Below are 12,413 nucleotides of genomic sequence, written 5' to 3'. Positions count from 1 at the left end.
ACGGCGCTACAGCCAAGTGGTGGACGGGGCAGACGGCGCTACAGCCGGGTGGTGGACGGGGCAGACGGCGCTACAGCCAGGTGGTGGACGGGGCAGACGGCGCTACAGCCAGGTGGTGGACGGGGCAGACGGCGCTGCAGCCGGGTGGTGAACGGGGCAGACAGCGCTACAGCCGAGTGGTGGACGGGGCAGACGGCGCTGCAGCCAGGTGGTGGACGGGGCAGACGGCGCTGCAGCCAGGTGGTGGACGGGGCAGACGGCGCTGCAGCCGGGTGGTGAACGGGGCAGACAGCGCTACAGCCGAGTGGTGGACGGGGCAGACGGCGCTGCAGCCAGGTGGTGGACGGGGCAGACGGCGCTGCAGCCGGGTGGTGGACGGGGCAGACGGCGCTACAGCCGGGTGGTGGACGGGGCAGACGGCGCTGCAGCCGGGTGGTGGACGGGGCAGACGGCGCTACATCCAAGTGGTGGACGGGGCAGACGGCGCTACAGCCAGGTGGTGGACGGGGCAGACGGCGCTGCAGCCGGGTGGTGAACGGGGCAGACAGCGCTGCAGCCAGGTGGTGGACGGGGCAGACGGCGCTGCAGCCGGGTGGTGGACGGGGCAGACGGCGCTACAGCCGGGTGGTGGACGGGGCAGACGGCGCTGCAGCCGGGTGGTGGACGGGGCAGACGGCGCTACAGCCGGGTGGTGGACGGGGCAGACGGCGCTGCAGCCGGGTGGTGGACGGGGCAGACGGCGCTACAGCCAAGTGGTGGACGGGGCAGACGGCGCTACAGCCGGGTGGTGGACGGGGCAGACGGCGCTACAGCCAAGTGGTGGACGGGGCAGACGGCGCTACAGCCAAGTGGTGGACGGGGCAGACGGCGCTACAGCTCAGGTCTGTGATACTCGTAGGCCTCAAGGCTAAGCAGATACTCAGGGACATACACAGATATTAGTCCCAGGGTCTCCTCGTATCAGGAAACACCAGGACCAGCAAGAGGCGAGGACTGATGGAGAAGACACGGCCAAGGTAAGGACATCATACAAGGACGGACACAGGCGGCCACAGTAAGGACATCATACAAGGACCGACAGAGGCGGCCATCTTCCCCCTGTCCCTCGGTAGCGAACCTTCCTCTGTAGCCTTCCCTTATCCCTCCTAGATGTCCTTCAACACCATAGACTTCTCCCTGCTCCTCCTCCATAGACTTCTCCCTGCTCCTCCTCCATAGACTTCTCCCTGCTCCTCCTCCATAGACTTCTCCCTGCCCCTCCTGGTTCTCATACATTGTTCAGAGACTCTTCCATCCACTTTCTTCTCCCCCTGTCTATACTATGAGATGAGGAGTCAGTATAACCTGCTGCCATTTGTCTCTCTGTGTTCCTATTTCCAGTGGCAGCCTTGGTCATTGTCTAAGGAGGGCCCAGAGAATCGGCCGCCACTGCCCGCTGCTCACAGCCATCTGCCGGAGGCTTCAAAATGGCGCCTCAGTATCAGACATGACGAGACAGAAGGCTCTACCTCTAGTAAGTGATGTCAGTGTCACGAGACCCCAGACTACCAATCACAATAGAATATCATGAAAAGGCGGAGCTACAATCAGAGCGAGGCCTGAAACACAAGAAGAAAGAAGAGAAGACAACTTCCGGGTGATTGATACAGACACAGGGAGAGGTAAGAGACTGAACGGCCTCTGAATGTCACAATGGGGCCCCCTATATAACACCAGTGTCCCCTATATAACACCCTCCTCCTCTATATAACACCCTCCTCCTCTATATAACACCAGTGTCCCCTATATAACACCCTCCTCCTCTATATAACACCCTCCTCCTCTATATAACACCAGTGTCCTCTATATAACACCCTCCTCCTCTATATAACACCAGTGTCCCCTATATAACACCCTCCTCCTCTATATAACACCCTCCTCCTCTATATAACACCAGTGTCCCCTATATAACACCCTCCTCCTCTATATAACACCAGTGTCCCCTATATAACACCCTCCTCCTCTATATAACACTCCTCCTCCTCTATATAACACCAGTGTCCCCTATATAACACCCTCCTCCTCTATATAACACCAGTGTCCTCTATATAACACCCTCCTCCTCTATATAACACCAGTGTCCCCTATATAACACCCTCCTCCTCTATATAACACCCTCCTCCTCTATATAACGGCAGTGTCCCCAATATAACACCCCTCCTCCTCTATATAACTTATAGCAGAGCGGTGCGTGCTGTGTGTATGTAGTAGAGCTGACTGTAGAGATGTAGCAGAGCGGTGCGTGCTGTGTGTATGTAGAGATGTAGCAGAGCGGTGTGTGCTGTGTGTATGTAGAGATGTAGCAGAGCGGTGCGTGCTGTGTGTATGTAGAGATGTAGCAGAGCGGTGCGTGCTGTGTGTATGTAGAGATGTAGCAGAGCGGTGTGTGCTGTGTGTATGTAGAGATGTAGCAGAGCGGTGTGTGCTGTGTGTATGTAGAGATGTAGCAGAGCGGTGCGTGCTGTGTGTATGTAGAGATGTAGCAGAGCGGTGCGTGCTGTGTGTATGTAGAGATGTAGCAGAGCGGTGCGTGCTGTGTGTATGTAGAGATGTAGCAGAGCGGTGTGTGCTGTGTGTATGTAGAGATGTAGCAGAGCGGTGTGTGCTGTGTGTATGTAGAGATGTAGCAGAGCGGTGTGTGCTGTGTGTATGTAGAGATGTAGCAGAGCGGTGTGTGCTGTGTGTATGTAGAGATGTAGCAGAGCGGTGTGTGCTGTGTGTATGCACAGATGTAGCAGAGCGGTGTGTGCTGTGTGTATGTAGAGATGTAGCAGAGCGGTGTGTGCTGTGTGTATGTAGAGATGTAGCAGAGCGGTGTGTGCTGTGTGTATGTAGAGATGTAGCAGAGCGGTGTGTGCTGTGTGTATGTAGAGATGTAGCAGAGCGGTGCGTGCTGTGTGTATGTAGAGATGTAGCAGAGCGGTGTGTGCTGTGTGTATGTAGAGATGTAGCAGAGCGGTGTGTGCTGTGTGTATGTAGAGATGTAGCAGAGCGGTGTGTGCTGTGTGTATGCACAGATGTAGCAGAGCGGTGTGTGCTGTGTGTATGTAGAGATGTAGCAGAGCGGTGTGTGCTGTGTGTATGTAGAGATGTAGCAGAGCGGTGCGTGCTGTGTGTATGTAGTAGAGCTGACTGTAGAGATGTAGCAGAGCGGTGTGTGCTGTGTGTATGCACAGATGTAGCAGAGCGGTGTGTGCTGTGTGTATGTAGAGATGTAGCAGAGCGGTGCGTGCTGTGTGTATGTAGTAGAGCTGACTGTAGAGATGTAGCAGAGCGGTGTGTGCTGTGTGTATGCACAGATGTAGCAGAGCGGTGTGTGCTGTGTGTATGTAGAGATGTAGCAGAGCGGTGCGTGCTGTGTGTATGTAGAGATGTAGCAGAGCGGTGTGTGCTGTGTGTATGTAGAGATGTAGCAGAGCGGTGTGTGCTGTGTGTATGTAGAGATGTAGCAGAGCGGTGTGTGCTGTGTGTATGTAGAGATGTAGCAGAGCGGTGTGTGCTGTGTGTATGTAGTAGAGCTGACTGTAGAGATGTAGCAGAGCGGTGTGTGCTGTGTGTATGTAGAGATGTAGCAGAGCGGTGTGTGCTGTGTGTATGTAGTAGAGCTGACTGTAGAGATGTAGCAGAGCGGTGTGTGCTGTGTGTATGTAGAGATGTAGCAGAGCGGTGTGTGCTGTGTGTATGTAGAGATGTAGCAGAGCGGTGCGTGCTGTGTGTATGTAGAGATGTAGCAGAGCTGTGTGTGCTGTGTGTATGTAGTAGAGCTGACTGTAGAGATGTAGCAGAGCGGTGCGTGCTGTGTGTATGTAGTAGGGCTGACTGTAGAGATGTAGCAGAGCGGTGTGTGCTGTGTGTATGTAGAGATGTAGCAGAGCGGTGTGTGCTGTGTGTATGTAGAGATGTAGCAGAGCGGTGCGTGCTGTGTGTATGTAGAGATGTAGCAGAGCGGTGCGTGCTGTGTGTATGTAGAGATGTAGCAGAGCGGTGCGTGCTGTGTGTATGTAGAGATGTAGCAGAGCGGTGTGTGCTGTGTGTATGTAGAGATGTAGCAGAGCGGTGTGTGCTGTGTGTATGTAGTAGAGCTGACTGTAGAGATGTAGCAGAGCGGTGTGTGCTGTGTGTATGTAGAGATGTAGCAGAGCGGTGCGTGCTGTGTGTATGTAGAGATGTAGCAGAGCGGTGTGTGCTGTGTGTATGTAGTAGAGCTGACTGTAGAGATGTAGCAGAGCGGTGCGTGCTGTGTGTATGTAGTAGAGCTGACTGTAGAGATGTAGCAGAGCGGTGTATGCTGTGTGTATGTAGAGATGTAGCAGAGCGGTGCGTGCTGTGTGTATGTAGTAGAGCTGACTGTAGAGATGTAGCAGAGCGGTGCGTGCTGTGTGTATGTAGTAGAGCTGACTGTAGAGATGTAGCAGAGCGGTGCGTGCTGTGTGTATGTAGTAGAGCTGACTGTAGAGATGTAGCAGAGCGGTGTGTGCTGTGTGTATGTAGAGATGTAGCAGAGCGGTGTGTGCTGTGTGTATGTAGAGATGTAGCAGAGCGGTGTGTGCTGTGTGTATGTAGAGATGTAGCTGAGCGGTGTGTGCTGTGTGTATGTAGAGATGTAGCAGAGCGGTGTGTGCTGTGTGTATGTAGAGATGTAGCAGAGCGGTGCATGCTGTGTGTATGTAGAGATGTAGCAGAGCGGTGTGTGCTGTGTGTATGTAGAGATGTAGCAGAGCGGTGTGTGCTGTGTGTATGTAGAGATGTAGCAGAGCGGTGTGTGCTATGTGTATGTAGAGATGTAGCAGAGCGGTGTGTGCTGTGTGTATGTAGAGATGTAGCAGAGCGGTGTGTGCTGTGTGTATGTAGTAGAGCTGACTGTAGAGATGTAGCAGAGCGGTGCGTGCTGTGTGTATGTAGAGATGTAGCAGAGCGGTGCGTGCTGTGTGTATGTAGAGATGTAGCAGAGCGGTGCGTGCTGTGTGTATGTAGAGATGTAGCAGAGCGGTGCGTGCTGTGTGTATGTAGAGATGTAGCAGAGCGGTGTGTGCTGTGTGTATGTAGAGATGTAGCAGAGCGGTGTGTGCTGTGTGTATGTAGAGATGTAGCAGAGCGGTGTGTGCTGTGTGTATGTAGAGATGTAGCAGAGCGGTGTGTGCTATGTGTATGTAGAGATGTAGCAGAGCGGTGTGTGCTGTGTGTATGTAGAGATGTAGCAGAGCGGTGTGTGCTGTGTGTATGTAGTAGAGCTGACTGTAGAGATGTAGCAGAGCGGTGCGTGCTGTGTGTATGTAGTAGGGCTGACTGTAGAGATGTAGCAGAGCGGTGTGTGCTGTGTGTATGTAGAGATGTAGCAGAGCGGTGTGTGCTGTGTGTATGTAGAGATGTAGCAGAGCGGTGCGTGCTGTGTGTATGTAGAGATGTAGCAGAGCGGTGCGTGCTGTGTGTATGTAGAGATGTAGCAGAGCGGTGCGTGCTGTGTGTATGTAGAGATGTAGCAGAGCGGTGTGTGCTGTGTGTATGTAGAGATGTAGCAGAGCGGTGTGTGCTGTGTGTATGTAGTAGAGCTGACTGTAGAGATGTAGCAGAGCGGTGTGTGCTGTGTGTATGTAGAGATGTAGCAGAGCGGTGCGTGCTGTGTGTATGTAGAGATGTAGCAGAGCGGTGTGTGCTGTGTGTATGTAGTAGAGCTGACTGTAGAGATGTAGCAGAGCGGTGCGTGCTGTGTGTATGTAGAGATGTAGCAGAGCGGTGTGTGCTGTGTGTATGTAGTAGAGCTGACTGTAGAGATGTAGCAGAGCGGTGCGTGCTGTGTGTATGTAGTAGAGCTGACTGTAGAGATGTAGCAGAGCGGTGTATGCTGTGTGTATGTAGAGATGTAGCAGAGCGGTGCGTGCTGTGTGTATGTAGTAGAGCTGACTGTAGAGATGTAGCAGAGCGGTGCGTGCTGTGTGTATGTAGTAGAGCTGACTGTAGAGATGTAGCAGAGCGGTGCGTGCTGTGTGTATGTAGTAGAGCTGACTGTAGAGATGTAGCAGAGCGGTGTGTGCTGTGTGTATGTAGAGATGTAGCAGAGCGGTGTGTGCTGTGTGTATGTAGAGATGTAGCAGAGCGGTGTGTGCTGTGTGTATGTAGAGATGTAGCTGAGCGGTGTGTGCTGTGTGTATGTAGAGATGTAGCAGAGCGGTGTGTGCTGTGTGTATGTAGAGATGTAGCAGAGCGGTGCATGCTGTGTGTATGTAGAGATGTAGCAGAGCGGTGTGTGCTGTGTGTATGTAGAGATGTAGCAGAGCGGTGTGTGCTGTGTGTATGTAGAGATGTAGCAGAGCGGTGTGTGCTATGTGTATGTAGAGATGTAGCAGAGCGGTGTGTGCTGTGTGTATGTAGAGATGTAGCAGAGCGGTGTGTGCTGTGTGTATGTAGTAGAGCTGACTGTAGAGATGTAGCAGAGCGGTGCGTGCTGTGTGTATGTAGAGATGTAGCAGAGCGGTGCGTGCTGTGTGTATGTAGAGATGTAGCAGAGCGGTGTGTGCTGTGTGTATGTAGAGATGTAGCAGAGCGGTGTGTGCTGTGTGTATGTAGAGATGTAGCAGAGCGGTGTGTGCTGTGTGTATGTAGAGATGTAGCAGAGCGGTGTGTGCTATGTGTATGTAGAGATGTAGCAGAGCGGTGTGTGCTGTGTGTATGTAGAGATGTAGCAGAGCGGTGTGTGCTGTGTGTATGTAGTAGAGCTGACTGTAGAGATGTAGCAGAGCGGTGCGTGCTGTGTGTATGTAGAGATGTAGCAGAGCGGTGCGTGCTGTGTGTATGTAGAGATGTAGCAGAGCGGTGTGTGCTGTGTGTATGTAGAGATGTAGCAGAGCGGTGTGTGCTGTGTGTATGTAGTAGAGCTGACTGTAGAGATGTAGCAGAGCGGTGTGTGCTGTGTGTATGTAGAGATGTAGCAGAGCGGTGTGTGCTGTGTGTATGTAGAGATGTAGCAGAGCGGTGCGTGCTGTGTGTATGTAGTAGAGCTGACTGTAGAGATGTAGCAGAGCGGTGTGTGCTGTGTGTATGTAGAGATGTAGCAGAGCGGTGTGTGCTGTGTGTATGTAGAGATGTAGCAGAGCGGTGTGTGCTGTGTGTATGTAGAGATGTAGCTGAGCGGTGTGTGCTGTGTGTATGTAGAGATGTAGCAGAGCGGTGTGTGCTGTGTGTATGTAGAGATGTAGCAGAGCGGTGCATGCTGTGTGTATGTAGAGATGTAGCAGAGCGGTGTGTGCTGTGTGTATGTAGAGATGTAGCAGAGCGGTGTGTGCTGTGTGTATGTAGAGATGTAGCAGAGCGGTGCGTGCTGTGTGTATGTAGAGATGTAGCAGAGCGGTGTGTGCTGTGTGTATGTAGAGATGTAGCTGAGCGGTGCGTGCTGTGTGTATGTAGAGATGTAGCAGAGCGGTGTGTGCTGTGTGTATGTAGAGATGTAGCAGAGCGGTGCATGCTGTGTGTATGTAGAGATGTAGCAGAGCGGTGTGTGCTGTGTGTATGTAGAGATGTAGCAGAGCGGTGTGTGCTGTGTGTATGTAGAGATGTAGCAGAGCGGTGTGTGCTGTGTGTATGTAGAGATGTAGCAGAGCGGTGTGTGCTGTGTGTATGTAGAGATGTAGCAGAGCGGTGTGTGCTGTGTGTATGTAGAGATGTAGCAGAGCGGTGCGTGCTGTGTGTATGTAGAGATGTAGCAGAGCGGTGTGTGCTGTGTGTATGTAGAGATGTAGCAGAGCGGTGTGTGCTGTGTGTATGTAGTAGAGCTGACTGTAGAGATGTAGCAGAGCGGTGTGTGCTGTGTGTATGTAGAGATGTAGCAGAGCGGTGTGTGCTGTGTGTATGTAGAGATGTAGCAGAGCGGTGCGTGCTGTGTGTATGTAGAGATGTAGCAGAGCGGTGTGTGCTGTGTGTATGTAGAGATGTAGCAGAGCGGTGCGTGCTGTGTGTATGTAGAGATGTAGCAGAGCGGTGTGTGCTGTGTGTATGTAGAGATGTAGCAGAGCGGTGTGTGCTGTGTGTATGTAGAGATGTAGCAGAGCGGTGCGTGCTGTGTGTATGTAGTAGAGCTGACTGTAGAGATGTAGCAGAGCGGTGTGTGCTGTGTGTATGTAGAGATGTAGCAGAGCGGTGCGTGCTGTGTGTATGTAGTAGAGCTGACTGTAGAGATGTAGCAGAGCGGTGTGTGCTGTGTGTATGTAGAGATGTAGCAGAGCGGTGCGTGCTGTGTGTATGTAGTAGAGCTGACTGTAGAGATGTAGCAGAGCGGTGTGTGCTGTGTGTATGTAGAGATGTAGCAGAGCGGTGCGTGCTGTGTGTATGTAGAGATGTAGCAGAGCGGTGTGTGCTGTGTGTATGTAGAGATGTAGCAGAGCGGTGCGTGCTGTGTGTATGTAGAGATGTAGCAGAGCGGTGTGTGCTGTGTGTATGTAGAGATGTAGCAGAGCGGTGTGTGCTGTGTGTATGTAGTAGAGCTGACTGTAGAGATGTAGCAGAGCGGTGTGTGCTGTGTGTATGTAGAGATGTAGCAGAGCGGTGTGTGCTGTGTGTATGTAGAGATGTAGCAGAGCGGTGCGTGCTGTGTGTATGTAGAGATGTAGCAGAGCGGTGCGTGCTGTGTGTATGTAGAGATGTAGCAGAGCGGTGTGTGCTGTGTGTATGTAGAGATGTAGCAGAGCGGTGTGTGCTGTGTGTATGTAGTAGAGCTGACTGTAGAGATGTAGCAGAGCGGTGTGTGCTGTGTGTATGTAGAGATGTAGCAGAGCGGTGCGTGCTGTGTGTATGTAGTAGAGCTGACTGTAGAGATGTAGCAGAGCGGTGTGTGCTGTGTGTATGTAGAGATGTAGCAGAGCGGTGTGTGCTGTGTGTATGTAGTAGAGCTGACTGTAGAGATGTAGCAGAGCGGTGTGTGCTGTGTGTATGTAGTAGAGCTGACTGTAGAGATGTAGCAGAGCGGTGCGTGCTGTGTGTATGTAGAGATGTAGCAGAGCGGTGTGTGCTGTGTGTATGTAGAGATGTAGCAGAGCGGTGCGTGCTGTGTGTATGTAGTAGAGCTGACTGTAGAGATGTAGCAGAGCGGTGTGTGCTGTGTGTATGTAGAGATGTAGCAGAGCGGTGCGTGCTGTGTGTATGTAGTAGAGCTGACTGTAGAGATGTAGCAGAGCGGTGTGTGCTGTGTGTATGTAGAGATGTAGCAGAGCGGTGTGTGCTGTGTGTATGTAGTAGAGCTGACTGTAGAGATGTAGCAGAGCGGTGTGTGCTGTGTGTATGTAGAGATGTAGCAGAGCGGTGTGTGCTGTGTGTATGTAGAGATGTAGCAGAGTGGTGCGTGCTGTGTGTATGTAGTAGAGCTGACTGTAGAGATGTAGCAGAGCGGTGCGTGCTGTGTGTATGTAGTAGAGCGGTGTGTGCTGTGTGTATGTGGAGATGTAGCAGAGCGGTGCGTACAGTGTGTATGTAGAGATGTAGCAGAGCGGTGCGTGCTGTGTGTATGTAGAGATGTAGCAGAGCGGTGTGTGCTGTGTGTATGTAGAGATGTAGCAGAGCGGTGTGTGCTGTGTGTATGTAGAGATGTAGCAGAGCGGTGTGTGCTGTGTGTATGTAGTAGGGCTGACTGTAGAGATGTAGCAGAGCGGTGTGTGCTGTGTGTATGTAGAGATGTAGCAGAGCGGTGTGTGCTGTGTGTATGTAGAGATGTAGCAGAGCGGTGTGTGCTGTGTGTATGTAGAGATGTAGCAGAGCGGTGCGTGCTGTGTGTATGTAGAGATGTAGCAGAGCGGTGTGTGCTGTGTGTATGTAGAGATGTAGCAGAGCGGTGTGTGCTGTGTGTATGTAGAGATGTAGCAGAGCGGTGTGTGCTGTGTGTATGTAGAGATGTAGCAGAGCGGTGTGTGCTGTGTGTATGTAGAGATGTAGCAGAGCGGTGTGTGCTGTGTGTATGTAGAGATGTAGCAGAGCGGTGTGTGCTGTGTGTATGTAGAGATGTAGCAGAGCGGTGTGTGCTGTGTGTCTGTAGTAGAGCTGACTGTAGAGATGTAGCAGAGCGGTGTGTGCTGTGTGTATGTAGAGATGTAGCAGAGCGGTGCGTGCTGTGTGTATGTAGAGATGTAGCAGAGCGGTGCGTGCTGTGTGTATGTAGAGATGTAGCAGAGCGGTGTGTGCTGTGTGTATGTAGAGATGTAGCAGAGCGGTGTGTGCTGTGTGTATGTAGAGATGTAGCAGAGCGGTGTGTGCTGTGTGTATGTAGAGATGTAGCAGAGCGGTGTGTGCTGTGTGTATGTAGAGATGTAGCAGAGCGGTGTGTGCTGTGTGTATGTAGAGATGTAGCAGAGCGGTGCGTACAGTGACAATCTCTTTCCTTTGGTTTTCAGAATATGGCAGAATATGTCGCTTAGGTTTCCATAACAACTCAACCATTATTCTTCACTGCTGTAAGTCAGTTTTAAAGGGACGGGGCGTTGTGGATGACACTGTTACACAAGGTCACATACACACAGGTTTACTCCAGGTTTACATAGCAACCAACCTATTTTTTGGGGGGCCACTTCACAATCTAAAAATGAATGTGTGTCATCTGCTAATATATATATATATATATATCTAGTTATGTGACCGCGCTTCTCCCCTCTGCGTGTAGGAGTGGTGGTTCCCCGGGGCCCCTGCAGGTGATGGGTGACATACAGGATGTCCGGGGCCCCGGTCACAGCAGGATGAACCTCCTTTTTCGAGGGCTGCTCCTCTTCCTGATTGGGGTCTTCCTGGCCCTGGTCCTGAATCTCCTGCAGGTGCAGAGGAATGTGACGCTCTTCCCCCCGGACGTCCTCTCCAGCCTCTTCTCCTCGGCCTGGTGGGTGCCGCTCTGCTGTGGCACAGCTGCAGGTAGGTCGTGCCCAGCAGCCCATGCGCCCACATCATCCAGGGGTTTGCATGGTCACCTTTGTGTTTCCCTCCACAGCTGCCATTGGTCTCCTGTATCCGTGCATTGATCGCCACCTTGGAGAGCCGCACAAGTTCAAGAGGGAGTGGTCGAGCGTCATGCGCTGTGTGGCCGTGTTTGTGGGTATAAACCACGCCAGCGCTGTATCCTTCCTACTGTGACAACCACTATAGACGTTACATTATTACAAGGCCACGGTGTCAGTATTCACTTGCCTGCAGCATTCTGTTCCTACGTTGCAGGGGATAGCTGTGGGTAACTGTCTTTTGTCCTTGACTCCCCCCCCCCCCCCCCATCAGAAGGTGGACTTTGCCAATAACACGCAGCTGTCCCTCACGCTGGCTGCCTTGTCCATCGGCTTGTGGTGGACCTTTGATCGCTCTCGGAGTGGCCTGGGTCTGGGCATCGGCATTGCCTTCTTTGCCACGCTGGTGTCGCAGCTGCTGGTGTATAATGGAGTCTACCAGTAAGTGCCGCTTGTCTTGTGTGTGTCCTGCCTGACCCCAGCTTGTTTGACGCCATTTTGTCTCGCCAGATACACCTCCCCGGACTTCCTCTACGTGCGCTCGTGGTTGCCCTGTATATTCTTTGCCGGTGGAATCACCATGGGGAACATTGGCCGTCAGCTGGAGATGGTGGGTACTGTCCTGCGCATGTCGCCATCTTCTTGCCTCTCTCTTATTCTCTGTTTTCTGTCATTTCAGTATGAGCGGAAATCACTGACTGACAAGTCCCACCGGGACTGAGGAACTGGCGAGGACTGCTGGACACCGCCACTTACTGCAATCTGTGATTGCCACTTCTGTCAGATTAACCCTGGGAGCTTACCTAACATTAGGGTTGTGACCCCTGGACAATGTGCATGTCACCCCTCCCCCCATGGGCGAGTACTCTGAACTGTGCGGTGGTGTCCTGATGTATCGTCCATATTGTCGCCATCATTACATGGACTGAATGGCGACATCCAGAGCTCCGTAATCATCCAATCACTGCTAATAAAACATCTGCTATTTGTTACCTGCTGCTCCCCTGTGTGTAGTGCAACGCCGCCAGGATCATGTGATCTACCCCCGCCCCAAAAAGTCAGAAGTGTCAGCTCATGTGTCCAGAATAAGAACTGGAAATGTCCGCCGCATGGAATTGCTTCATATGAGATGGGAGATGCCCGGATATAATACCCTCTCACCCCCAGGTATGGGGCCAAAAATCCAAGATCCAGCAGCAACCCCAGAAGTAAAGCTTAGCGTCTATTGTACAATTCTTGGGACGTCGGACGATCCCTATAAGATTCCGTTATATCACTCATGAGGAAAACGTGTCTGGCTGACGCATTTCAGAGCTTAGTACGGCCCCTTACTCCTAGCCTGACGCTAAAGAAACACAAACCGGCCTAAATAGTCACCTGAACACCCGTGGTAGTGGCCGAACAGCCCGTGGT

General features: G+C 52.3%; 1 protein-coding gene across 2 annotated transcripts; it reads left to right on the top strand.

The window, feature by feature from the left end:
- The first annotated feature begins 1,561 nt into the window (after window positions 1–1,561).
- On the top strand, window positions 1,562–11,978 carry LOC142187892 (insulin-induced gene 2 protein). Of its 2 annotated transcripts, XM_075261705.1 has the most exons (7): window positions 1,616–1,661; window positions 10,410–10,469; window positions 10,676–10,917; window positions 10,994–11,118; window positions 11,275–11,441; window positions 11,511–11,610; window positions 11,680–11,978. In XM_075261705.1, the coding sequence occupies exons 3-7, from the start codon at window positions 10,707–10,709 to the stop codon at window positions 11,719–11,721; spliced, it is 645 nt and encodes a 214-aa protein (XP_075117806.1). In that variant the 5' UTR covers window positions 1,616–1,661; window positions 10,410–10,469; window positions 10,676–10,706; the 3' UTR covers window positions 11,722–11,978. The 2 variants fall into 2 exon arrangements, with proteins under 2 accessions (XP_075117807.1, XP_075117806.1); XM_075261706.1 differs by lacking the exon at window positions 10,410–10,469 and having other exon boundaries at window positions 1,562–1,661.
- Window positions 11,979–12,413: the final 435 nt, after the last annotated feature.

This window comes from Leptodactylus fuscus, unplaced genomic scaffold (assembly GCF_031893055.1).
Source record: "Leptodactylus fuscus isolate aLepFus1 unplaced genomic scaffold, aLepFus1.hap2 HAP2_SCAFFOLD_298, whole genome shotgun sequence".
NCBI classification, from domain to species: Eukaryota; Metazoa; Chordata; class Amphibia; order Anura; family Leptodactylidae; genus Leptodactylus; species Leptodactylus fuscus.
The sequence above is the reverse complement of the archived record's forward strand: the minus strand, read 5'-3'. Positions and strand labels throughout refer to the sequence as shown.

What these genes read in the sequence shown, in the direction of transcription:
- LOC142187892 (XM_075261706.1), top strand. Translation starts at nt 10,707, where the DNA reads ATGGGTGACATACAGGATGTCCGGGGCCCCGGTCACAGCAGGATGAAC. An exon ending in CTGCTGTGGCACAGCTGCAG is followed by an intron (nt 10,918 to 10,993) that starts GTAGGTCGTGCC and finishes TTCCCTCCACAG; the next exon opens with CTGCCATTGGTCTCCTGTAT. An exon ending in GTGTATAATGGAGTCTACCA is followed by an intron (nt 11,442 to 11,510) that starts GTAAGTGCCGCT and finishes TTGTCTCGCCAG; the next exon opens with ATACACCTCCCCGGACTTCC.